The 27,833-nt window shown below is 42.5% G+C and overlaps 1 protein-coding gene across 1 annotated transcript; it reads left to right on the top strand.

Moving 5' to 3' along the window:
- Positions 1–164: 164 nt before the first annotated feature.
- Positions 165–25,437, top strand: LOC122748413 (zinc finger protein 570-like). Its single transcript, XM_043994052.1, is given in 9 exon segments — positions 165–311; positions 434–568; positions 963–1,107; positions 2,112–2,265; positions 2,781–2,929; positions 10,362–10,450; positions 15,569–15,695; positions 16,345–16,440; positions 22,185–25,437. Coding segments are annotated over 9 exon segments (2,907 nt in total). The 3' UTR covers positions 24,050–25,437.
- Positions 25,438–27,833: the final 2,396 nt, after the last annotated feature.

Genomic DNA, 27,833 nt, shown 5'->3' with positions numbered 1-27,833 from the left:
ATATCTTGGTTTGGATCTGCAGCTTCACGGGCTGGCTTGCGGCTTTTCCAACCCGAACAGCAAAAGCAGCAGAAGTGGTTAGAGCCCTTCCCCGAGAGATCCTGCCCCGTTATGGCCTTCCCCTAACAATTGGGACTGACGATGGCCCTGCTTTTGTGGCCACCATGGTGCAGGGGCTGGCCGAGGGTCTGGGAATCAAGTGGAAACTGCATCCTGCTTACAGACCTCCGAGCTCAGGGCAAGTGGAGCGTATGAACAGGACCCTTAAGTCTATCCTAGCTAAATTCTGTCCAGAGACCAGCCTGCATTGGGTAGGCATGCTACCCCTTGCCCTGCTTAGAGTTAGATGCACACCAGGAGTCACAGGATACTCCCCTCATGAGCTCCTGTTCGGGAGAACACCCCCATTACCAGGGCACTCCATGATTCCAAGGTCATAGGAGAACTCACCCAGGATGCAGCCTTACCCCAGCGAGGGAAGACTTTAGCCCGGCTACACAGAACAGTTCTAGAAAGGGAAGCTATACCCCCTGGTTACCTGGTGAATGGTTTCCAGCCGGGAGACCAGGTCTGGGTCAAGGATTGGAAGAAGGAACCCCATCAACCTATTTAGATGGGTCCCCACACAGTGGTTCTTGTCACCCCCACATCTCTTAAAGTTGCAGGTATCATTCCCTGGGTCCATCATTCCAGAGTAAAGAAGGCTCAGCTGCCCAGTGGAGGTGAGAATTGGTTCCTGATTGTCCCAACAAGCTTCAGATCGTGAAGGAGCAGCGGGGACCCTACTAGCAGGCCGTTGGTCCAGAAGCAGTCGACTGCCTGACGTAGACAGCTTTCCCAAGACCCCTGTGCTGATGCAAGTGACTCATTTAACCATGTTGATTTTCCTCCTCTGTGCACTGGCACTTGCTATCTATCTGTTTTGCCTGAATAACTGGCTTATCGTCTTCCTGGTTCCCCAGCTGTCTGTCTATGCTGACTCAGACTTTGTTTCTGCAATTATGGCTGTGTCCTCTGAACTGGAGGAAGTGGGGAGATCAGAGCGGGCCCTGTTTCTTCCACTCCTAATGGGGGCTGGACTTTTGGGTGGAATAGGGACTGTTACTGGTATAGGAGGTGTGTGGGACAATTATGGATTTGAGTCAGATTAAACTCTGAGGATGGAGTATGAAGGATACCTAGCCCCTCCCCCCCCAGAATAGCTAGCCTCTTGCTTTGCCTAAAAATTAATTGCTTGTCAAATTCTCACTGTCTCCTTTAAGTTTTATTGTTGAGATAATGGACTTGGGACAGTTCTGTAAACTTTGGAGATGTGGTCTGGGAGATATCCAGTCCCCCAGTAAGTTTTATTACTTGTCACAGTTCTACCAGTTAGCACTATTTACTTTACTTCTGCTTAGTTCCCACATGCCAGCTACACCTTAGTTTATGGCCTGTAATAGAAATCGTGTCTCCAAGTAGTCGGCCTACTCCTCTCACATGTCAAACCCCAGTCCCTGTCATGATAATTTGCAGTCAGATAAGGGAGTGATTTCTGCCTCCCTCTTTCTTTGACATTCCTCAGACTTGTACCCCTTCCCCTTCTCCCCTTTGTTCTTGGACATGTCTCCATACATGGATCACGGGCACGCATCTTGGGTGAGACAGGATTGGATGTTAGATTGTGAGCTCACCCACCCTAGGTATACGTGGGGACGTTCCTTTTCAAGATTACTATAAAAACCTAGAGGATTGGGCCTATCTTTGCAAGCCTTCAATCAATGTGTAATTGGGTTTTGCCCGTCCTCATGAGGATGCAATAAACCTGTCTCTGCTTGACTTGGTGGTCTCCTCGAGTTATTTGGGTAAACTGAGGCAGTTTGCCCCAAACAGGAGGCATGGTTTCCTCAACACAGGTTTTCCACCAGCTCTCCCAGCTGCTGAGTAGTGACATGGAGGAAGTTGCTAGCTCAGCTGCTAGAGCATGAGTCTGGAGTGGCAACTGGGATGATTGAGGAACTTTGGGGCCGTGCTAAGAGACTTCGAGAAAGTCTTTCCAGCGTCAGTAACCCCGGGGGCTTGGTTGGGATCCTTTGCCCCATGGCTGGTGCCCCTCCTGGGGCCCCTGGCAGTTCTGATTCTTGTTATCCCCTTGGGCCCCTGCCTCCTGAATGCCCTCATGTGGTTCATAGAGTCAGTTGTAAGCGAGAAAACAGTCACTGCCCTCATGTCCCTGAGGGAACATCAGCCCTTGGCCCTAGATGATGCCCCTGTAGAACCTGGCGGGTATTTTACACTGGAGGAAACTGAGGCAAACAGGGGAAGTGAATGGCCCCGGGTCTCACAGCTAGTGGTGTCTGAGGCTGGACTTGAACTCGGCTCTTCCTGGTGCAGGCCCAGGATTCTGTCCCAAGTCTCCAGGTTCTTCCAGGGGCAGGTTCTCCCCTGATGGAGGGGGAGCACCCCTGCTCCCCCCAAGAAGAGTCGTGGGACTATTTCCCCAAAGGTCCAGTGGACTTTCAGAGGAGGGATCCTGTGCCTTTAAGAGGTCAGCTGTTAGCCTCTGCCTCAGTTTCCCTGTCTGGTTGAAGGATACCATTAGAGCAACGAGTACTTATTAGGTACCTACTGTGTGCGGGGAGGCCCCGTCCTGCAGTAACTCACCCTCCTTTGGAGGGAGCAGAAGTGGGGCGGGGGGAATGCCCCCCCCCCCCCCCCCCCCCCGTCTCAGGGCCGGAGAGGGGGGGAGAATGATGTCGCAATCCCTTTCTCAGCCCCCAACCGCAGGGGCACTGAGGAAGAGGCGTGCGCCGTGACGTCACGCCCTCCGGGTCCCTCCTCCTGGGCTCCCACCGCCCCCCGGGGCATGCCGGGAGTCGGCAGGTGCGCAGGCGCAGCTTCCCCAGGGACCCGGTGCTGGGTTCTGCTCTTTGTTCTCGGCCCCTGCTGGGTGAGTGGGGGAGGGCAACGAGGCGTGGAGGGAGTCACTGCGCAGGCGCGGCCACAGCGCCAAGCTCCGCGTGGGACCCCTTCCTCCTCCTTCATCCTCCCCCTCCCCCAACACGCGAGGAGCCAGGCGGGTTAGTTAGTGTGGCCCTGGAAGCTTGTGCGTGGATGGCGTGGGCAAGACCGGGAGGGGATGGGGCCAGCGCGTGTGCGTGGGAGCGTGGGAGAAGAGAGGGCGGGGCTGGGGTCCGAGTGGGACCGAACGTGCCAATGCGCGGGGTAGAGGGGGGGCCCCGCGGGCGTGTTTCCGAACACGTGCGTGGGCGCGAGCGCAGTGACAGAGGGGGGCGGGTGGGGGGGAGCCGGGCTGGCCCCCGCACCAGCTGGGGGACAACTTGCCCAGGGGGCATGTCCCCAGAGCCCCAGCTGCAGTCTGGGAGCAGGGGAGCAGGGGAGCAGGGGAGCAGGGGTGGGGAATGGACCCTTCTCTTTGTGACCTGGGGGCAGGGGCTTTGGTCGGGGTGGAGAAACAGGTGACTTCTTTTTACGTTCCTGCAGATCTCCGACCCTGAGCATTTATGAAGTGCTTGCTGTGTGCCTGTCCTGGTGCTGAGCACCAGGGATGCACGTGCCAGCCGAAAGAAAGAGTCCCGGAGGAACAGAACATTGGGGGAGGGGGAGGGGCAGAGACCACCTGAAAGCACAGTTGGAAAGGGGAGGTCCAGGAAGGGTGGCTCCGTCTTGGGCATGAGGCAGGGCTAGGCTAGGCAGCCACCATGAGGATGGGCAGGAGGCGGCTGAGGGGTGCTCATCACCCCCATCTTGTCACTAGCTCAGATCTTGGGCACAAAAGAAATGCCAGCACATTCCCCCCAGCCCCAGCTTGATGCCCACCTCCAGATTCTGCCTCTCCCACCTTTACCGGCAGCCTCTCCTCCTAGGAGTTTCCTTCAGGCCACATCTTTCACCTGATCCCAGAACCTCGGTGGTCATCCCCTTTCCTCCTCAAGGATTTCAGTGCCGGGCCCAGAGTCTTTCTCTGTCCCTCAGCATACAGAGAGATGATGCTCCCTCCAGGATGCTGACTTTGCAGGTCCTCATTTCTCCTGAGCTCCTCCTCCCCTCCAAAGATGCTCATGCCCTGGGTCTTGCTGTCTCCCATTCAGTTTACTCAAAACAATGGAATCCATTGAGGAAGTGCCAGCTCTTCTCTCTCCATCCTCATCTCCCCTCACTCAGAAGCCCTCCAACAAGCTCTCCTGTGGGCCTGTCTCTCTCTCTCTCTGGCCAAGCCAAACCTCTGTAGTCCATCCTGTCTTCTCCAGAAGATGGCCCCTATTTGATCTGCTTCTTGGCATTCATATTCAGTCTTCCATCTACTACTGGCTCTCGCCAAGTACATAAACTTTTTGTCATTGAAGTTGTCGTTGTGTCCAACTCCGTGACCCCATTTGGGCTCTTCTTGGCAAAGGTATTGGAGCAGTGTGCCATTCTCCAGTTCATTTTACTGATGAGGAAACTGAGGCAAAAGAGGGTTAAGTGACTTGGCCAGGGTCACCTAGTAGGTGTCTGAGGCTGCATTTGAACTGAGGTCTTTCAGACTCCAGCCACAGTACTCTAGCCATCTCTATCCATTGTGCTACTGAGCTGGCTCAATAGCTTTGGACTACATTCAAACATTTCCAGGCATCATTTCCTCCAAGATGCTCTGTTCATCTAATGTCCCCACTTTTGTAGCTAAAGGCTTTGAGAATGATAGCAATCATCTGTAACTCCAATTCACTTCCTCTCACTCTTGTCTTAACTCTTCGAGCTGGCTAGCACTGAAAGTGCTTTTGATCTTGTAAAGGCCATATCCAGTGGTATTTGCTAGGTCCTCATCATTCTTGGCTGCTCTATAGCCTTTGTGACGTCCCTCACCTCTTCCAGATCCTTTTCTCTCTAGTATTTTGTGACACTGCTCTCTTTTGGGTTTTCCCCCTTCCCCTCTGACCACTCCATCTTACTTTCCTTTGCTGGATCTTCATGTGGGTATGACAAATGAGAAAATACAAGTGGGGCATTAATTATGTCATTAATTATAGCTAGCCAATAATTAACACAATTGTCATTGCCTTTGTCTGGTAAACCAAAGAAGAATCATGGTGTTTCTGACTGGTGGAAATCAACTCTGGTTGATTAACAAGTAATGAAAAAGGAATGTCATAATGAGAGGTGGGCTTATTCTAATGAGGAGCTGGGGGACATGACATCCTGCCACTCAGTTTTGGACTAAGAGACTTATCTCTACTCAGACCACTCCTGTATATGGAAATCTTGACAAAGTGAATCCACCTCTGTGGGCAGCTAGGTGGTGCAGTGGATAAAGCACCAGCTCTGGATTCAGGAGGACCTGAGTTCAAATCCACCCTCAAGACACTTGACACTTACTAGCTGTGTGACCCTGGGCAAGTCACTTAACCCTCATTGCCCTGCAAAAAAAAAAAGTGTCCAGGGCAAAATGAATCCACCTCCACTTCAGACTTGTGAGTAGAACAGAATAGGCCAGAGTTCACCTTCTGTCATTTTAGCCAATCTGATAGATGTGAGATGATATCTCAAAAGTTGTTTCAATTTGCATTTCTCTAATCAATAATGATTTAGAGCATTTTTTTCATGACTGTAATTTCGATTTCCTCATCAAAAACTGCCTGTTCATATCCTTTCACCATTTATCGATTGGCTAATGATTCATATTTTAAAAATTTTGACAGTTCTCTATATATTTAAGATATGAGACATTTAAGAAGCTATAAAATTATTTCCCCAATTTTCTGCTTTCCTTGTAATCTTGACTATATTGGTTTATTTGTATAAAACTTAAACATTTTTTTATCCATTTTACACCTCACAATTGTTCAGTCATAAATTCTTCTATAAGTCTTCCATAAGTCTAATAAGTGATTATGTTCTGTGTTCCCATAATTTTCTTATTCTATCCCCTTTTATAGCTAAATCATTCATCCAGTTTGACCTTATCTTGGTAAATGGTAGAAGATACTGATCTATACCCAGTTTCTGCCAAACTGCTTTCCAATTTTGCCAACAATTTTTATTTAGTCTATTTTTATCTCCAAAGCTGAAATCTTTACATTTGACAAGCACAAAGTTACAATAATCATTTTATAATTAAGTTCATGGAGTTCCTGGGTTTGTTTTGGCAGGTATATTCTCCGGTATTTTATACAGTCTACAGTTATTTATTTATTATTATTATTATTATTTTTTTTTTTTGCAGGGCAATGAAGTTTAAGTGACTTGCCCAGGGTCACACAGCTAGTAAGTATCAAGTGTCTGAGGCCAGATTTGAACTCAGGTCCTCCTGAATCTCGGGCCACTGTTTTACCCACTGCGCCACCTAGCTTCCCCCTACAGTTATTTTAAGTGGGGCATCTTGTGGATTTATTTTATTTCCTGTTACTTTGCTAAAAGTATTCTAACTTTTTAGTTGAATCTCTAGGATTTTCTCAGTATATCATATCATCTACAAAAAGATGGTTTTAGGACTTCATTTTCCATTCTGATTCCTTCCATTTCTTTTTTTCTTTTCTTATTATTATTGCTAGCATTTCTAATTCAATATTGAAGAATATTGGTGATGATAATGGGAATTCTTGTTTCACTTCTGATCTTGGGAAGATTTCTAGCTAACCTCATTACAAAAAATGTTTGATGATGTTTTTAAGTAGATACTTCTTTTCATTTATACCGGTATGCTTTCAAGTGTTTTTAATAAATAGGAGTGTTGTATTTTATCGAAAAGCTTTTTCTGCATCTATTGATTTAATATTATTTTTGTAACAGTTGTTATTAATATAATTAATTATGTTAATAGTGTTTTTTAATTATTGGAGTGCTGTTTCTAGCTAAATTACTGGTGGGGGCCAAACTAGGTTTTCTAAAATATTGCTACGTATAAATTAATGGCTATTGCACCCATTTAGGCAGTAAGTATTTATTATTAAAGTATATTAAATATTAGTAAAGAATATTGACCTCGTGGCAGTTAACACAAGCCAAAAAAACCCCAGCCCCATTTTATTTCTTTTTTTTTTTTTTGCTGGGCAGTGAGGGTTAAGTGACTTGCCCAGGGTCACACAGCTAGTAAGTGTCAAGTGTCTGAGGCCGGATTTGAACTCAGGTACTCCTGAATCCAGGGCCCCTGCTTTATCCACTGCCCCACCTAGCTGCCCCTCCCATTTTATTTCTAAGAGAGCACATGGCCCCCAGCAGAGTTCAGAAGCCCTACATTACCTGCTCTGGCCTAAGAGGAGAGTGCTCACCAACCCAACAGCCTTCTGAGCCTAGAGTGTGAGCCAAGAATGATGTTTGCCTAGTGGCCTGAGTCTTTCTTCTAATAGAGGTAGCTCTTATACACTGCTCAAAGCTAATTGGCTAGCATCATTCAATTCCATTGGTTGACATGACTTGAGGGCGGTCCATATTATAATGAGCTCTACCATAAAGACATGAGGGTCTAATTGGAAACCCCCTCAGGGCAAAGACGATTCATATAGGTGTGGCTTTAATCACTTCTATTCTCCACTTCTACTGTATTCCCTGTACAGGATTAGAACTCCCTCCTAAAAATGGGTCCCTCCTGGGTCCCCCCAAGAAATCCATTATTAATAATTATTTTCTCACAATAGTTTTCCTTATGTTAAATCGTCCCTGCATTCCTGGTATAAATCCCACTTGGTCACTATATATAATCTTTGTGACATATAGTGATAGTCTGCTGGCTAGTATTTTATTTAGGATTTTTGCATCTACATTCATTAATGAAATTAGTCTATAATTTTCTTTCTCTGTTTTTACTCTTCTGGTGTAAATATGAGCACCATATTTGTTTCATAAAAGGAGTTTGGTAGGGCTCCTTCTTTGCCTATTATTCTGTATAATGTATTCAATATTGGAATGAGTTGATCTTTAAATGTTTGGTAGAATTCACTTGTAAATCCATCTGGTCCTGATGTTTTTTTCTTAGGAAGCTCATTTCTGACTTCTTTAGTTTCTTTTTCTAAAATAGGCATATTTAGATAGTCTCTTTCCTCTTTTGTTACTCCAGGCAGTTTATATTTTTATAAATATTCTTCCATTTCACTTATGTTGTTAAATTTATTAATATGTAATTGGACAAAATAACTCTTGATAGTTGAATTTATCGTCATTATAGGCTCTTTTCATTTTTGATTCCAGTAATTTGGTTTTCTTCTCTTTAAAATCATATTACTAATGGTTTATCTGTTGTTTTTTTTTATAAAACCAGCTTCTAGTTTTATTTATTGATTCAATGATTTTCTTACATTTAATTTTGTTAATCTCAACTTTAATAGTTAGGATTTCCAATTTATTGTTTAATTGGGAATTTTTAGTTTGTTCTTTTTCTAGTTTTTTTATAACTGCACACTCATTCATCTTCTCTTTCTCTATTTTGTTGATGTAAGCATTTTTCTCTGTTACTGCTGTTGGTACATCCCATAGATTATGGTATGTTGTCTCCTTGTGGTCATTCTTTTTAATAAAATTATTTATTGTGTCTATGATTTGTTCTTTAACCTGCTCATTCTTTAAGATTAGGTTATTTAGTATACAATCATTTGTTAATCTGTGTTTCCATGGTACCTTATTAAATATAATTTTATTGCATTATGATTTTAAAAGGATACATCTAATATTTTTGCTTTTCTGCATTTAATTATAAAATTTTTATGCATAATACATGGTCATTTTTAAAGGTACCATGTACTACTGAAGAAAAGGCATATTCCTTTCTATTCCCTTTCATTTCCAGATATCTGAAATATCCAGCGTATGTAAGCTTCTATTCATCTCCTTGACTTCTTTCTATTTTGTTTCTTGGTTAGACTGATCGTACACACTTTGCATTCATTCATCTTCATTCATTTTCATCTGTCTTTATTTAAATCTGTAGCTAGATGGTACAGTGGATAGAGCGCCTGACCTGGATTCAGGAAAACCCAAGTTCCTATGTGGGCTCAAACATTTCTTGGAGAGTTTGTCTCAGTTTACATTACTGTAAAATGATGGCAATAGGACCTATATCATGGAGTTTTGTTTTGTTTTTTAGAATCAGAGAAGACAATATTTGTAAAGCTCTTGTGCCTGGCACATAATAGGTATTTAACATGTGTTTGTTTCCTTGTTTCCTCCATACAAAAGATGGAGGTGGATAGCAGGAAATCCAACAGAAGGCAGACCAAGAAAAGCTTCTTTCAGAGAATGGGATTTTAGACGAGACATGAAGGAAACCAGTGAAACACGAAGGGGTCGGGGGCAGCATTCATGGCATGGGGAAGGAGGGGGAGAAGCCAGTGCAAAGGCAGTGAGGAAATGGAGAGTCACCTGTGAGGAGCAGCCAGGAGGCCAGTGGTGCTGGATCCTGAGAAATTGGAGGGCAATGAAAGGGGAGGAGGTAGAAGTAGAGAGGAATGGGGCAGGGAGAGCTTTCAGGAGTCACCAGCCTTGGGAGTGGTAGCCCAGGTGGAGTTTGGAAGATTGGGAGGAATACAGGGCAGAAGAGGGCTTGTTCCCATGACACCTGAATGCCGTATGGTGGAAGACCAGGCTTGGGGCTTAGAGGGAGGCCAGCAGGGTCCGGAGGCCTGGCCCTGGGGGGCCCTGGGGGAAAGCTCTGATTTGGGGGCCTCAGAGATGAGGCACTTAGAGGACCCAGGCAGAGCAGGCTGGCTCAAAACCTGAGCTCTTGGAGCTAAGATTTCTCTGCCTTCTTTCCTTGGTGCCAAGCTCTGTATATTCTGGAAGCTGTCTTTGCGTGTTCAGGTCCCTGGTAGGTCTGCGTGGGAATCCCTCACAGCCCCCTGCTCAGGCTGGCTCCCCTTTCCATTGTTTTTCACCTTCCCCATCAGACCTCTTAGAGAGTGTTCCCCCAGCTACGCCAGGTGGAGGCCTGTTCCTCAGGCCTGCCTCCAGGGGCTACTCCCTGCCCCTGCTACTTGTCCCATCACATCCCAAAGGTCCTGGGGCGCCGTCTCCACCGTTACCTTTGGGTCCCAGGTGTCCGAGCTTCATATCTCACCCATAGTATGACTTGGAGGGAAAGTTCCTTGTCGGGGTAGATGGGGTTCTAGTTGCTCTCACCCCATCTGAGGTCCCGAGTCCCTTCTTCTTGGCGCTCCACAAGGGTGAGCGAGGAGGGAGGGTGGGGAGCTGTCTTTTTTTTCAGATCTTCTTTTTCTACCTTGACTATTCCTGCTGCCCTCCCCTGTTGTTTGGACTTTATTCCTGGAGGTCAGGGCCACCGACTTTGTGACTCCTCTGGGACTTTATGCTTTATATATCCATGTAAACCACTGTCCAGGACAGGAAGAGAAGGGAAAGACATCTCCCCCTCTATGTTCCTTCTCACTCCTCAGCTCAACCTTCAGAGGACCAAGGCCTGGCCCAAGCAGGGAGCCTGGAGGCAGAAGGAATGGCCCCTGGGAGCCAGAGACCCCCAGCCCAGGTGAGTGCACTCCATCCACAGACTTGACCAGCGTCAGCCAATGTGGCCATTTCCATTGACTTGGACAATTGTCTTTGAATCTGGCCATCTGTCGTACCTAGGAATCTTTTTTTTTAATAAAAATTGATATAGGGGCAGCTAGGTGGCGCAGTGGATAGAGCACCGGCCCTGGATTCAGGAGGACCTGAGTTCAAATGCGGCCTCAGGCACTTGACACTTACTAGATGTGTGACCTTGGGCAAGTCACTTAACCCTCATTGCCATGCAAAAATCCCCCAAAACAACAACAACAACAAAAATTGATATAAAGTTGAATACAATAGTAACTACAATGCCCTGCTCTCCTCTATGTTTTGAAGTGTATCTGTGGCACTTTTTTATCTTGAGCACTAACTCTGCCCACCCTCCAAATTGCTGCTGCCCTCTGTGTGTGTTTAGGTTCTCATTACAAGTTACTTACAATGGGGGCAGCTAGGTAGCACAGTGGATAAAGCACCGGCCCTGGATTCAGGAGGACCTGAGTTCAAATCCGGCCTCAGACACTTGACACTTACTAGCTGTGTGAGCCTGGGCAAGTCACTTATCCCTCATTGCCTTGCTAACAAACAAAAAAAACAAAAACAAAAAACCAAGTTATTGACAAGGACCTCACTCATTAGTCCCTCTTCCATAGGCATCATGTCTTTGCTCTCTCCTTGCATACCTAGCCCACCTGCCCTACACACAAGTTCTCCCCCTCCTCTGTTACTTTTGGCCAAGTTTTCCCATGTAGCAACTAAAAGTCAAGGAAAAACCCTCCACAACTGCATGGACAGGCCTGCAGCAGAGGCCTGAAGGCAGGCTTCATGCAGAAACTGGTGCTGAAGGTGTGTTTTAAAGGGATAGAGGGACTGCATGATGAAGGAAAACAGGGAGAAAGACAAGGAGGATCAGCAGAGCCTAGAAATAGAGAAGGCCAATGTGGTGGGGTTGCAAAGGACAGGAGAGTGAATAGTATCTAATGAGGCTGATGGAAAGGTAGGGACCAGGTGATAGATGCAAATTGTGGGGGATATAGGACAGGGTGGGGTCAAATGCCCTTGTACATGGTTGGCTTTTGGAAAGACAAGGCCTCCCACTTTCTTAGAGAATGGAGGCAAGAAGACACTGTTAGATTCTATGAAGAGGTTTTGAGATGGAGTGAATGCAAGCACTTAATCAATATCCACTCATTAAGTGCCTCATTTGTATCAGGCACTGTCCTTACTGGTGCCATGCAAAAAGAGATAAAGAGCAGTGTCTACACTCAAGGAGCTCGAAGTCTAGTGGGGGTGATCCCAAGTGATGATCACAAGAAAAGTGATAACAATATGTGCAAACAATCCTTTGGCAGGTCAGTGGTTTATAATTCAAAGAAAGAAGGCACTAGAATGAAGAGGATCTGGCAAAGGCTTCCTGTAGTAGGTCGGATTTTGGTTGAGACTTGAAGGGATTGAAGAGGCAGAGAATTCCAGCCATTTTGGAAAGCCAGAGAAAATGCCTGGAGCCTAGGAATGACATAAGATGGCCAGTGTCATTGGATCAGAGCAGGTAGCACGAAGTAAGATGAGAATGTCTGGGCACTCAGGGTTCAATAAACACTTAGGAAGCCCCTAGTATTTGCCCTGCACTGTGCTAAGGCCTAGGGATTCAATTACAAAAGAAGAAAAGGCTGCCCTTTTCCCAAGAAGTTTATACTTCCAAGGGAAGACTACTGGGTCAGAAGATACCAAATGCTGTGACATGGTGGAGAAATCAGTCAAAAATTCTGAAATAGTACAGCCAGGTGAGAAATGGGGAGATGTGTGAGCTGACTTCACCCCATGGTGGTGAAGAAAACATTTGGGATGATAGAGAAGGAAAGAGCTTTGAGAGAACTTCTTTGGGGAGCAAGTTGGGGATTCAGTTACAGATAAATTATCAAGAAAAGATTGGCCTTCCTAGAGTCATTGCTCACACTGAATAAGTATAACTCAGTGAAGATTCAAGACTCAGGAGACTCCAGTGAAAAGGAAAGTTCTATAAATTTTTAGGAATTTCAAAAAGTAGGAAAAGTACTAAATTCTTTTAAGTGGTTCAGAAGTTCAATAATAGGACCAAAGAAAGCTAGAAGTGAAATTTGAATTATAAATAGAACATAAAACAAATGTCTTAAAAGAAGAAATAAAAATGATGACAAAGTGAAGATTTTTATCCACATGAAAGGGAATTGCTCCAGAACAATGGAACATCTGAAAAAGTGAATCATGAGGGGCAGCTAGGTGGCACAGTGGATAAAGCACTGGCCCTGGATTCAGGAGTACCTGAGTTCAAATCTGAGCTCAGACACTTGACACTTACTAGCTGTGTGACCCTGGACAAGTCACTTAACCCCCATTGCCCCGCCCCCCCCCCAAAGTGAATCATGATTCTACTAGAAATGCAAGAAAATTGGAAGAGTTTAACATACTAAGTACATTGGTCAAACTCGAGTTCTACATGTAGCAAGTTGGAAAAATAAATGATCCCTTCCAAGTATCAAGATATTTACAGATTTTCCCATCCTTATTTATGTTACCTATCAGTCTGCTTGTTAATCCATTTTGTTGACTCTTGGTCTAAGTGTTTTAGAGTTCTGTGGGTATGTTAAAATATTTTTCATAAATGGTCAATGTCTTTCTTACGAATTAGCTCAACCTCTAACCCCAGTTAATAAAACATTATATTTTCTTTTTTCTTTTATTTAAAAAAATATTTTATTATTTTTCAGTTACATGTAAGGATAGTTTTTAACATTTGTTTTCATAGGATTTTTAGTTCCAAATTTTTCTCCCATCCTCTTTTCCCTCCCTCTTCCCCAAGATGGAAAGCAATCTGATATAGGTTATATATGTACAATCACATTAAATGTATTTCTGCATTAGTCATATTGTGAAAGAAGAATCAGAGCACAAGAGAAAAACCTCAAAAAAGAAGGAAAAAAACCAGCCCCAAATTATAAACAGTATGGTTCAATCTGCATTCAGAATCCACAGTTCTTTTTTCTGCATGTGGAGAACATTTTCTTTCATTAGTTCTTTGAAATTGTTTTGGATCGTTGCACTGCTGAGAAGAGCCAAGTTTATCACAGTTGATCATCAGACAATGTTGCTGTTACTGTGTACAAAGTTCTCCTGGTTCTTCTCTCATTCAGCATCAGTTCATGTAAGTCCTTCCAGGTTTCTCTGAAATCCTCCTGCTCATTGTTTCTTTTTCTTTTTTTGGGGGGGGGGGCAGGGCAATGAGGGTTAAGTGACTTGCCCAGTCACACAGCTAGTAAGTGTCAAGTGTCTGAGGCCAGATTTGAACTCAGGTCCTCCTGAATCCAGGGCCGGTGCTTTATCCACTGCGCCACCTAGCTGCCCCTCATTGTTTCTTACAGCACAATAATATTCCATTACATTCTGTTTAGCCATTCCCCAATGGATGGGTATTCCCTCCATTTCCAATTCTTTGCCCCCACAAAAAGAGCAGCTATAAATATTTTTATACACATGGGTCTTTTCCCTCATGTATGTTCTCTTTGGGATACAGACTAAGTGGTGCCACTGGATCAAAGGAAAAACATATTTTCTTTTTTTTTCTTTTTTTTTTTTAGTGAGGCAGTTGGGGTTAAGTGACTTGCCCAAGGTCACACGGATTTGAACTCAGGTACTCCTGACTCCAGGGCCAGTGCTCTATCCACTGCGCCACCTAGCTGCCCCCTGGAAAAATATATTTTCAATAAATGAAGGAACTCTCCATCAAAGTGACTCTTATTTCTTTATAACTAAATATTAAAATGAAGGAATATATTCCATTAACAAGTGAAAGCGGCCATAAAGCAAAGACATAATTTATTTATTTATTTATTTTTGGCTATCATATCCAGTGTTACCTCAGGCCCTCAGTGTTACAACAGATAACTCTTCTCCACTTGATTGAAAAGTCTCATACCATGGTGAGGAACACCTCTTAAGAATGCTTTTCATGTTTTCATCTAGGTAAGATTTTATTTCGGCTTCTCAAGAAATTAAGTAGATAATTCTTTTTTCTTTGCTTTCTCTTCAGTGATCACTAGTGATGTTTTACCCCCAGAATACACAGGACTCGCCGGCTTCTCACAAACTAATCATGGAATTTTCTTGACATATCATTCATGACACTTCTGATGATGAGGCACTTCACGCCACTTTCTTTTTTTCTTCTCCATAGACTCATACTTCCCTGACAGAGCACATACCTTCACTCTGATTCCATAAGGAGAAACATTTCCTAATAAGATGTTCCTTTTTAAAAAAATAAACATTTTTATTTAAAGTTTTGAGTTCCAAATTCTATTTTTTCTTCTCTTCCTCCCCATCCCTTTTCTTGAGGCAGTAAGCAAACAGATATAGGTTGGACATGTGCAGTTTTGTTAAACATTACCATATTAGTCATTTTGTACAGGAAAACTTGAATAAAAGGGAAAAAATGAAAGTGAAAAATAGCATGTTCCAGTTTGTGTTCCATCAATATCGGTTCTTTCTTTGGAGGTGGATAGGGTACTTCACCATTAATCTTTGGAATTATCTTGGATCATTGCATTGCTGAGAATAGTTGTCATTCACAGTTCTTCATCAAACAGTGTTGCTGTTGGGGCAGCTAGGTGACACAGTGGGATAAAGCACTGGCCCTGGATTCAGGAGTACCTGAGTTCAAATCCGGCCTCAGACACTTGACACTTACTAGGTGTGTGACCCTGGGCAAGTCACTTAACCCCAATTGGCTGACCAAAAAAAAAAAAAAAACAGTGTTGCTGTCATTGTGCACAACGTTCTAGTTCTGCTCATTTCACTATACATCTGTTCATACAAGTAAGACATTTTTTCAACTTTTATTATTCCAACATGATTCTCATGTCAACTATAAAATGCTTTTCTCAACATTCCATTGGGCTGTTATTGACTATGGTTTCAGGTGTTGGCTCTGACACTCTTACAGGTTATGAGTTTGGGGCAAATCCCTTCTGTGCTTCACTTTTCTCAAAATTAATGAGGGTTTGGCTACATGAATACGTAAAGTCTTTTTCAGCTCCAAATCATGTGACTTTTGATGGCTCAGGAGTTGGTGACATTCAAGGATGTGGCTGTGGATTTCACCAAGGAGGAGTGGTGCCTCTTGGACCATTCTCAGAAAGAGCTGTCTAAGGAGGTCATGCTGGAGAATGTCCAGAACCTGCTCTTTGTAGGTAAGGTCCTTTTCTTTTGGTAATGCTGAGGTACTAAGTTGGTAGCTCATTGCTCTTAATCCTGCCTACTGGAGCAAGTTTATCCGTATTCTTCCTTCATTCTTCCTCACATTCCAGCTCAGATTGTGGGAATGGAACTGAAGGGAATTAGCATTTATAGATACCTGCTCTGAGTCTGAAGTTTGGCAGAGTACTTCGTAATCACTGTCATTGGGTGCTCACAGCAGCCCTGTGAATTTTATACTGTTATAATCTACTTATCACAGTTGAGGGTACTGAGGCAAACAGCTTGCCCAGGGGCACTCAGCTACCATGTGACTGACACTGATTTCAACTGCTCTTTCTGACTCTAGGTTCAGATCTCTTGGCACTGCAGAAAGAGTTGCCTCTAATTTCTAGATGACAAAAGCAATGGAATGTGTCCATTCTTCTATGAAAGAGGTGAACAAGGATGGAGTTTTCTGATTCCAAATGGGCTGTGTGATTTCTGCCCTCCTCCAAGCATCCCAACAATCACTACCATGGAAACCATCCTTGAATAGCCCTGGGAACCACACGGTGGTCTTTGCATGCATGTCCCCCTGCACTAAAGAAGAATAAATTGCATATTTCTCTCTATTCTCATCCCTTCCTGATTCTATATTCCCAGGGCTTCCATTTTCTAGGGAAGATTTGATCTCTCTTTTGCAGCAAGGGGAAGCAGCAGGGATGGTAGAGCAAAAAGGCCCAAGGAGCTCCTGTCCAGGTGAGTGAGATGGAAGCAGATGTGGGAGGGCTGTTATCACAAGAGACCTCTGTGTGTTGTGCTGAAGGGAGCACTAGACTTGGGGGCAGGAAGGCATGACTTCGAATTTGTTTTCAGACACATTTCAGCAGCTGAATACTAGGCAAGTAACGACCTCTGAGCCTCAGTTTCCTCATTTATAATAAGGAAGATGGTGCTGGACTTCATGACCTTTCAGTTCCCTTGCAGTGATAAAGCTATGATCCTATAATTGTCATAATAAAATGTGCGTGAGATAAATCTACCCATAAAAACAGGAGGGTAATAGTGCATTAGAAAGGGAACCTGACGACATGTTATATATAACAAGGAATCCCAGAAAGAGAAAAAAGACAATTTGCACAACACAAAATTATAGCTGCTGTTTTTTCTTGTTGCTAAATCTGGAAACGAGATGGTGCCTGAGTATTGGGAAACGACCAAAGAAATGATCATCTAAGAATATAATGGAAGATTAGGGAGCCACTGGTTCGTTACTGTCCATTCTGGAAGAGGACCAAAATGACATCACTACATTAGAGTCAAATTACAGTATATCCAACCATGGCTGATCAGATCAATATGAGCTCAAAATGCTCTAACACAGGTTGGGCACAAATAATCCATGTGAACATTTGGGTTGGATTCTCTAAAATTGCACATCTCACATTTGTTTTGAGCTACTTCACTTCTGATCTGCTCACAGAGCCTGGTACCTTCCTCTGATGAGGGTATGCTATGCTGGATGGCGCTGTGCCAGTGTTTCCCATGTGATGCAATCAATTTCACAGTTCTTCAGAGAGGCCTTGAGAGGGTCCTTGTATCACTTCTTCTGACCTCCCTGTGAGCACTTTCCCTTCTGTGAGGCCTCCGTAAAATAGTCTATAGGCAAGCATACACTTGGCATTCAAGCATTGTGGCCAGCCTGTTGGAGTTGTGCTCTCTGCTGTAGACTTTCAATGCTTGACAGTTTGGCTCAAGGAAGGACCACAGTGTCTGGTACCTTATCCTGTCAGGTGACCTTCAGAAAATCTTTCTAACAATTAAAATGGGAGCAATTCAGTTTCCTGGCATGGCGCTGGAAGACTGTGCAGGTTTCACAGGCAGCTCTGGAGGCCTTCAGTATGGTAGTCAGGCTAATACCTCTGCTATCCCACGCTTTCCTTTGGAGCCTGTTGAACAGTGAGCTAGCTCTGGCAATGCATGAGTCAGCTTCATTTTCAATGTGGACATCCCTGGAAAGTAGACTGCCAAGGGAAGTCAACTCATTCACAGTATTCAAAACCTCCATTTGCTGGAACTGATGGTTCCATGTATGGATGGTGTGGTTCTGGCTGGTGAAGCACCTGTGTTTTCTTGGCATTCATTGCGAGGCCAAAATTAGCACAAGCAGCAGAGAATTGGTCCATAATTTGTTGCATCTCAGTTTCAGAGGCTTCATTGAGTGCACAGTCATCTGTAAATAAAAAAGTCATGCACCAAATCTCTCTCCAGTGGGTCTTGGCTTGTAGCCTTTTCAAACTGAAGAAGTTGCCATCAGTGCAGTAGCTGATCTTGCTACTGTTTTTGTCCTTATTGAAGGTGTTGGACAACAGGGCTGAAGACATCATGTGAAAAAGCATGGGAGCGAGCACACAGCCTTGTTTCACTCCATTTGGTGACTGGGAAAGTGTGAGAACATTGTCCATTATCCAGAACCAAGGCAAGCATGGCATCGTGAAACGGACACGCAGTACTGATGAACTTCTCCGGGTAACCAGACTTGGACATAGTTTTCTATAAGTACTCAAGACTGACAGTATAAAAGCCCTTGGTCAAGTTTACAGATGTTGTGGATAGACCTCTATCTTGCTCCTGTGTGTTTCTCCTGGAGTTGTTGGGCAGTAAACACCTTATCAACCATTCCTCGGCCCTTTCTGAAGCCACACTGGCATCAGGTAGATGACCATCTTCTAGGTGAAGGATGAGCCTATTAAGGAGGACTCTAGCAAGAATCTTTCCAGCACTGACTAAGAGAAAGACCTCCCTGTGATTGTCATAGGATCATCTATTTCCTTTATCTTTATATATATGGAGAGTGGAGGTACCTTTGAACTCCTATGGGATAACCTCTTGTCATATAAACCCCCAAATTTTAGTCACTTTTTGTGTGAGCAATGGATCCCCCACCTTGTAAATCAGCTGGCATAGAATTGGTACCAGGTGCTTTGCCACAGCAGAAGAGCATAATGGCATTCAAAACCACTTCTTTACTTGGAAGTTTGGCAAGAGAGGGATTGGTTATGACCTGAGGAATATAGTCAGCGGCTTCAGCATTGATGGATGATGGTCTTGAGAATACTATGGAAGAATTCAGCTCATCTCTCCAGGATCATGTCCTTATCACTAATCAGTGTGCTCCATCAGCACTGAGTAGCTGAGATGTACTATAGGTCTTTAGCACACAAGTAGTCTTCAGGCCATAATAAAAGTGCTTTAGATTGTTTCTAGCAGCATAAAACTCAATTTCATCTACTGTTTTCTGAGCCAAGAATCCTGCATTTCTCCAAGCTTCTTTCATACTTTACTTTTTTTTTTTTTTTTTTGGTTTTATTTTGGTTTTGGGTGAGGCAGTTGGGGTTAAGTAACTTGCCCAGGGTCACACAGCTAGTAAGTTTCAAGTGTCTGAGTCCAGATTTGAACTCAGGTCCTCCTGAATCCAGGGCCGCCAGTGCTTTATCCACTATGCCACCTAGCTACCCTGGTATAGGATTTTTAATCAAATAAGTGTAGGGACCAATTCTTAATTGGGGAGTGTTAGGTAGGCGGCTTGCCCTAATGTTGGGGTAAGGAAGGAGACTGACAGCCTCCTTCAAAAACAGAACAGGATTTATTAACAAGAAGGAACTTAAAAACGCAAGCAAGATCAGTAGAATTAAGGGAAAGGAAATAAAATGGGGGAAGGGAAATGATACAACCTGAATAACATCACTGCCCAGGAATCAGCTGAGAACACACGGCTGCATCCTGTCGCCTTCCAGCTTCAAGCTAGAATGGCAAAACTCCTCCCCTCTTCTTCCCAGCAGACCCCAGGCTGACCACACACAGCCCCAAGCCAATTGGCTGGCAGCTCTGACTGACAGTCACATGACTGCCCTCACTGGGCTTCTAGTCATCATAATTTTGCCAGGCCCATGTAGGCATTGATGAGTGGTGATGATGTGAGGTGCTAGCGCCATGGCGACGGCTACAACCAGTGGGTAGAGCACCGTGCCTTTTGTGGAGGCTCTGCACCTGAGCCCCAGACCAAATTGTGCAAGTTGGTTTTTTTTAAAATTCTAGCCAAGGGGCAGCTAGGTGGTGCAGTGGATAAAGCACCGGCCCTGGATTCAGGAGTACCTGAGTTCAAATCCAGCCTCAGACACTTGACACTTACTGGCTATGTGACCCTGGGCAAGTTGCTTAACCCCCATTGCCCTGCAAAAAAAAAAAAAAAAAATTCTAGCCAAAGGATGGAGTCATAAAAACCTCAAAGAACAATTAATTCTTTACATAAGTTACAACTTTGAAAAGATTGAAGAGAACATTATATATATATATATACATATATATATATACATACATACATACATATAATATATTTTTACAGGCAGTTTTTTGTTTTTGTTTTTGTTTTTGGTGGGGCAATGAGGGTTAAGTGACTTGCCCAGGGTCACACAGCTAGTGTCAAGTGTCTGAGGCTGGATTTGAACTCAGGTACTCCTGAATCCAGGGCCAGTGCTTTATCCACTGCCCCACCTAGCCGCCCCCTATATATATATATATATATATATATATATATGTATAAAACAACCTTTGTAAGGAAAGAACCCTTCTGACATAGTTTTCTTCTTTCTTCCACTGGCACACTGGCCACACTCTCACAGAAACTCTGGAATGACTGATCTGGATTGTCAACCAGTTCATTTGAAAATCTGCTAGATAAAAGGACAGCAACATAAGCAAAAGAGAAGTTTGAATGAGAAAGTCTGATTTTTTTAGAATGTGTTTGATGGACCATGATGGATTGCGATGTGTATGCTGAGTGATTATGATTATGTTATTCAAAAACCCTACCATCTTCACTGGAAGAATGCAAACATTTATGACTTCTTGATATGGTCATTACATTGCTGATGAGACAAGATTATAAGGTAACCCTGGAATGGGGCAGCTTTTCTAGTGCAGTTTTCAAAAAGCAGATGAGGGTATATGGATACCTGTGACCATGTATTGGGAGTCAATTTGTACAGTTGGGTCAGGATTTTGTGGCAATGTGGAAGTCATTTGAGGACAGGTTGAGAAAACAAAACAATGTTTTAGCTAAAACCCCTTGGACAACATCATGAACCTTCAATGGTTTCATGAAGCACCAAATGGGTCTTTGTGCTAGAGGACCAAGAGTGAATCATTGCTCACTTCTTGACAGAAGGATCATGGACTCAAGATCTAGTATGAGACATTAGATGATGGACAATAAACTAATATGAATATTTAGTATATGTGCATCAAGTGGCATATCTTTGGATCTGAATAGAGTATAAGAAACATTGGATATGACTCTGAATAGTATTACATGACTGTTAGAGTAAACCTATTTCTCAGCTTAGCATATAAAATTTACCAAGAATGACCATGTGTGGGGGCAGCTAGATGGCGCCCTGGATTCAGGAGTACCTGAGTTCAAATCCGGCCTCAGACACTTGACACTTACTAGCTGTGTGACCGTGGGCAAGTCACTTAACCCCCATTGCCTAAAAAAAAAAAAAAAAAAAAAAAAAAGAATGACCATGTGATAGTGCATCCAAACTGATCAAAACAGAATAGCAGGAAGATGACATATAAATTGCCAACATTTGTAAGTATAATCAACAAGAGGAATTTGAAGAAAGAAAGTGCAATAGAGAAAAGCTGTCTAGTACTGTGTACAGAGCATACTTGGCCACAGGCATACACATTACAACCATCTTGAACCATCATGCACCATCATACACATTCTTTTTTTTTTTTTTTTTTTTAGTGAGGCAATTGGGGTTAAGTGACTTGCCCAGGGTCACACAGCTAGTAAGTGTTAAGTGTCTGAGGCCGGATTTGAACTCAGGCACTCCTGACTCCAGGGTCGGTGCTCTATCCACTGCGCCACCTAGCTGCCCCTATCACACACATTCTTTTTTTTTTTTTTTTGGTAAGGCAATTGGGGTTAAGTGACTTGCCCAGGGTCTCACACAGCTAGTAAGAGTGTAAAGTGTCTGAGGCCAGATTTGAACTCAGGTCCTCCTAAATCCAGGGCCAGGGCTTTATCCACTGCACCACCTAGCTGCCCTATCACACACATTCTTAAAAAGCAGACCTTACATTAGCTCTTATTGCAGTGTTAAGGGTTCAAGTTCTAGTCTCAGCTGCTGCTCGGGCATTCTGAGCTCATGATTTATGTTGTAATGAGAATGCTAGGCCTTCCTGTGTCATGCATTTTCTGTGAGGAGCCAGTGTTATTGCATGTGAAGCTCTTTCTAAAATAAAAGATCTTAAAAATGTGACCAAATGGCATTTCCCAATATTTATTTTTCTGTTTAAGTTTGAAAAGTTTTCTCTTCAACTGAAAGAATACAAATCAGATTACTTTCTACCATCAGAGGAAAGAACATATGTGTATGTATCTATGTATGTATGTCTTTCAGTGTATTTGTGATTGTTTTCTTTGATTGCAGAGACCACGTGTGAAGTAAATGAGATGACTACAAAGCTGAGAATTTCTCTGGAAGAATCTGGCCAGCAAACATTCATGAGGGATAGTGCCTGTGACTACGATTTGAAAGAAATCTGTGACTCAAATATGAAGGTAGATAAAAGTCCAAAGAATCATTGTGAATTTGGAAAAAGTGGAAAGAGATTCAGAGAGTCTTCAGTCATAAATCACTGTAAGAAAATGACCTCGTGGAATGACTGTTTTCAGGATAGTGATTATAGCAAATGCTTTCCTGAAGAACTTTTTCATTCCCAGGAGAAGGCTCCTAAAACGCAAATGTTTCCAGGTAATCCATGGGAAATGGCCATTAGCTGGAGTTCAGACCTCGATGGACATCAGAAAATTGATGCAGGAGAAATGCAGTATGTTAGTCACAAAGGCAGAATGGCCTTCAGTGGGAAACATCAGCAAATTCCCATTAGAAAGGAGCCTAATGAATACAATGAATGTGAAGCAACCTCACCCCATCACTTATCTCTTCCTTACCATCCTGGATTTCGTACTGTACTGAAGCCATGTGCATATAATCAGTGTGAGACAACCTTTGGTTGGGACTCAGCTCTTATTAGACACCAGAAGGTTGATACTGGAGTGACATTTTATAAATGGGATGAATGTGGGAAGGGTTTCTGCTATAGATCACTCCTTATTGGTCATCAGAGAATTCACACTGGAGAGAAACCTTTTGATTGTAACCAGTGTGGTAAAGCCTTCGGACAGGTGCTGCATCTTTCTTTACATCAGAGAATCCACAGTGGAGAGAAACCTTATCAGTGTGATCAATGTGGAAAGACTTTCCAATTTAATTCCCATCTTGCTGTACATCAGAGAATTCACACTGGGGAGAAACCTTATGGATGTAATGTATGTGTAAAAGCTTTCATGTATGGCTCCAGTCTTGTTAAACATCAAAGAATCCACACAGGGGAGAAACCTTATGTATGTAAACAATGTGGGAAAGCTTTCAGATTCCGCTCCAGTCTTACTGATCATGATAAAATCCACACTGGAGAGAAACCTCATGAATGTAATCAATGTGGAAAGGCTTTCAGACAGAGCTCCAATCTTGTTGCACATCAGAGAATCCACACTGGGGAGAAACTTTATGAGTGTAATCAATGCAGAAAGGCTTTCACACAGAGCTCCAGTCTTGCTGCACATCAGAGAATCCATACCGGAGAGAAACCTTTTGAATGTAAACAGTGTGGAAAGGCTTTCACAAAGAGTTGCAGTCTTGCTGATCATGAGAAAATACACAGTGGTGAGAAACCTTTTGAATGTAAACAGTGTGGAAAGGCTTTCACAGTGAAGGGCAATCTTGCTAGACATCAGAGAATCCACACTGGAGAGAAACCTTTTGAATGTAAACAATGTGGAAAGGCTTTCACACAGAGTTCCAGTCTTGCTGCACATCAGAGAATCCATACTGGAGAGAAACCATTTGAATGTAAACAATGTGGGAAGGCTTTCATAAAGAGCTACAGTCTTGCTGATCATGAGAAAATCCACAGTGGAACAAAACCTTATGAATGTAATCATTGTGGAAAGGCTTTCACAATGAAGGGCAATCTTGCTAGACATAAAAAAATCCACACTGGGTAGAAATCTTTTGAATGTATTCAGTGTGGAATGGCATTCCAAAGGACCTCCAGTCTTGCTAAGCATCAGAAAGTCCACATTGTTTTGAGAAAACATAAGAATGTAAATGATGTAGAAATACTTTCACAAAGAATTTCAGTCTTTCTGCACAGCAGAGAATTCATACTGAAGAAAAACTTCATGAGTGTCATGAATGTGGCAGAAGTTTTAGTTACCGCTCCTATTTAATGGAAGAAAATCCACACTACAGAGAAACCTTAAGGAATATGATCAATGGGGTAAAGGCTTCAGGCAGCCATCATCTCTTATTTCCTATTTGATAATTCATATTACATAGAAATCTTTTCACTGTCATGAACAAAGAAAAGCATTTGAATGGAGTTCAGATCTTGTTCAGTATCATAAAATTAATTTTGATAACTATCTTCATATATTTTTTTTTGGTGGGGAAATGAAGGTTAAGTGACTTGCCCAGGGTCACACAGCTAGTAAGTGTCAAGTATCTGAGGCTGGATTTGAACTCAGGTCCTCCTGAATGGATTCAGCTGGGCCAGTGCTTTATCCACTGTGCCACCTAGCTGCACCCCGACTAGCTTCATTTTAACAAAATGTTGGAAGACTTTCAACCAGAGATCATTTCTTACTTTGTATTAGAGTATTTCTAGTGGAGAGAAGCCTTACGAATGTACTAAAGGCGAATGTGGTTTTCTTTGGAAGAGGGTGATAGTAGATAACAGTATTCATACTGTAATGAAGAAATATAAAGCCAATGGTTGTAGGAAGGACTTCACCTAGATTTCATAGTTGACTATATTGGAGAATCATACTGGAGATGAAAGTTAGGGATCTAATTAACAAGGGAAGGCCACTTGCTGAAGCACTGATTATATTGGATCCTCTCAGTATAAGATACCTCATTAAACACCTCAAACTTCACAAAACCCTGTAAGTATAATGAATTTTTCTCTGAAATCTTAATTTTTGACAGAAAATACATATGGACCAGCATCTCACATTGTTGACTAAGATTAGCTTCTAATGCTAACATAACTTAGACATAAAAGAACACCTCAAACATATTAGAGCAAGATGGAAGGAGGTTTAGTAGAAGAATTCATCTCCAGGCAAGAGAAAGAAGAACACAGAAAATAAAATTGGCAATTTTCATCACATAAAAGGAGTAGTACATCTAAAATATTAAAAGAAGCAATTAACTGGGAAACAGATTTGTAGCATTTCTTTCACAAAGGCCTCATGTCAAAGGTATATTAAAAAAACAATAACTGCTTATATACAAATATGTAAAGAGTGGAAAAAATAGGCATATGACCAGTTATGAACAGGCAATTTTGAAACAAAGAAATGCAAATTATCAACCATACTTTGGAAAAAAATACTCTACATCAATAATCATTAATTCAAATCACTAATAATTAGAAAGATTTTCAGATTAATAAAGTTAATAAGAAAATAAGAATCACAAATATAAGGAATTTTTTCCTCAGTTGTGTATTTGTTATAGGAATTTTACATTTGTTTCTTTTTAACCTGGAAGAAGGCAGATGAGTGGAGGAGAAAATAAATGTAATTAAAAAAAAAAAGCAAAATGCCACAAATCAATAAGTAGATAAATGCAATTTAAATCAACTTTCAAGTTTCACCTCCACCCCCATGTCATTGACAAAGATGACCCAAAAAAGTGTTGGATGTGCTCAGGGAAAATTAATTTACTGTGATGAAACTCCCCAAATCATGAAATTGGGTATGCTCTGACTCAGTGATACCACATTTCCCAAAGGAAAAGAACCCAAGTGCCCCCAAAATATTGATACCAGCTCCTTTTATTATGTCAAAGAACTGGAGAGTAAGATGTCATGTCCTACAATAGGGCAACAGCTGAATAAATATTGGTATGTGAATGTTATAATAATATATGACAAAATTAAGGAAATTTTAGCGAAACCCAGGAAGAGGTGTATGAATTAATGCAGACTACAAGGTATAATCAATAATGACAACATTGTGAAAGCCAACAACTTGTCTTTTTCTTTTTCTTTTTTCTTTTTTGGTGGGGCAATGTGGGTTAAGTGATTTGCCCAGGGTCACACAACTAGTGAGTGTCAAGTGTCTGAGCCTGGATTTGAATTCAGGTCCTCTTGAATCCAGGGCCAGTGCTTTATCCACTGCACCACCTAGCTGCTCCTAAAGCCAACAACTTGGCAAGATGTCAAACCTCTTATTATTGTGATCATTATACCAGGAACTTATTTAGGGTGCTAGGAAAAGGAACCCAAGAGAGAAATCCTTGAATTTCTTCTCATGGGGAGAAGGCATGGCACAGATACCTATCTCTTTGAGCAGGAGACAGGCAAATACTTTTATAGAGGACTAACGGTGGTCTGATGAGGTGATGGTCTGACTCTGGAAAGTTCCCCTATTGGGGGAAGACCATCCCCACTGGTGGTGGCTGGGGGAAGTTGGGTGAGGGGCAGCTCAGGATCTCTCAAGCCATCTCTCTCCCCATCCTTCAAATGAGGTACCCTGGCCCATAACATAATATTTGATATATTCTTGACTCTAATTTCTTTTATAGTTTGATCTTCATTTATGTTATTTAAACATTTAAATTTTATGCAGTTAGAATCTATTGTTTTAAAAAAATCTATATCTTGGATCAAGAATTTGCCTAACCATAGTTGTAAAAAATGATATAGGAGGCAAAAACGGGTTAATAGAAGAACCTGAGACCTGTAACAATTGGAATGATGCCACCTGCTGGAGACTTACTGTAGAAGAGTTCCGCCCATGAAGGGAAGGTCTTTGAGGGCAAGACCAGGAGTCTTTTCTTTGGCGTGAGGAAGTGACGCGGGCTAGTGGGAGGAGGAAGGAAGAGACTGGCGCTCGCTCTCGAGCTCTTTCCTCTGGACTCTGGTGGAGAGCAGAGCTAGAAATGTGCTCTCCTTTTAATAGATGGGAATCTAGGCCTTTCTCTCTCTCTTTACCAAATTCTTATTCTCCTTAATAAATGCTTAAAAGTCTAACTCTTGCTAAAGCTTATAATTTATTGGCGACCACTCATTAGATATTTTAGACAGTTTAGCTAGAATTTTAGCCCTTAACAGACCCAAGCTTTCATTTACATATGAGCTCAAAAAGGGATTCAGACCCCAGTTAATGGATAACTTAAGATTTGGGAAACAAGTCAAGACCTCGGTTCTCTTACCCACATAAATCAGCACCCATAACAAGAACATAAAGAGGCAGGTCAGAGAGACCGTAACAATAACAATGATAAAATGACAGGATATAGAAAATCAAACTGGAAACAAATGATAAATAGATTATTTTGAAAACTGGATATGGGAATCAAAAAGTGACACACTTCCACAGAAAAAGGTACTCGCCTCGGGGGTTGGCTTAGGACCCCAGGAACTCCAAATTAGGATAAGCCCTCGCCTGTACCTCCCTAAAGTGGAGATTATTATGAGACTGATAATCAATTTATCCATATTATAAATGTAACTGTCTTTTCTTTCAACTATTCAAGAGATACCTTTCCACTTTTCTGGTTCTCTCCCTGTGTTCACTCAAAGTATTGCAATAAAACTTGGGAAACTGAGTCTTGTAATTCTTTTGGGACAACTCATGATCAATTTGGCCCTAATTCCAGCCCACATTGAAAAGTACCTGAGCACTTTTTTCTTATTTTTGAAAAAAAAAATTTTTAACAAGAATAATTCTATGCATCTCTTCACTCACCTCACATTGAGAAAGGAAAACAAAACCCCCATTATAAATACATATCCTCTTGTCCCAAAGAAGTATATCTGTCAACGTTCCAGGTGGTATTAAGAAATGTGTTTATTCTGGAGCAATTCTTATTTGGAAGATGCCTTAAGTCTTTTTTAGCTCCATTCTCTCTGGCATAATGTTGAGGTCTTTTTCTTTTTGCTTATTTTTCTGTAAGACTTATTCAAATGAAATGGTGACATTGAAATATTGTCACTTTTGT

This window comes from Dromiciops gliroides, chromosome 3 (genome assembly GCF_019393635.1).
Source record: "Dromiciops gliroides isolate mDroGli1 chromosome 3, mDroGli1.pri, whole genome shotgun sequence".
Classification (NCBI taxonomy): domain Eukaryota; kingdom Metazoa; phylum Chordata; class Mammalia; order Microbiotheria; family Microbiotheriidae; genus Dromiciops; species Dromiciops gliroides.
Note: the sequence above shows the minus strand (reverse complement) of the source record. Positions and strands in the feature narration are given on the sequence as shown.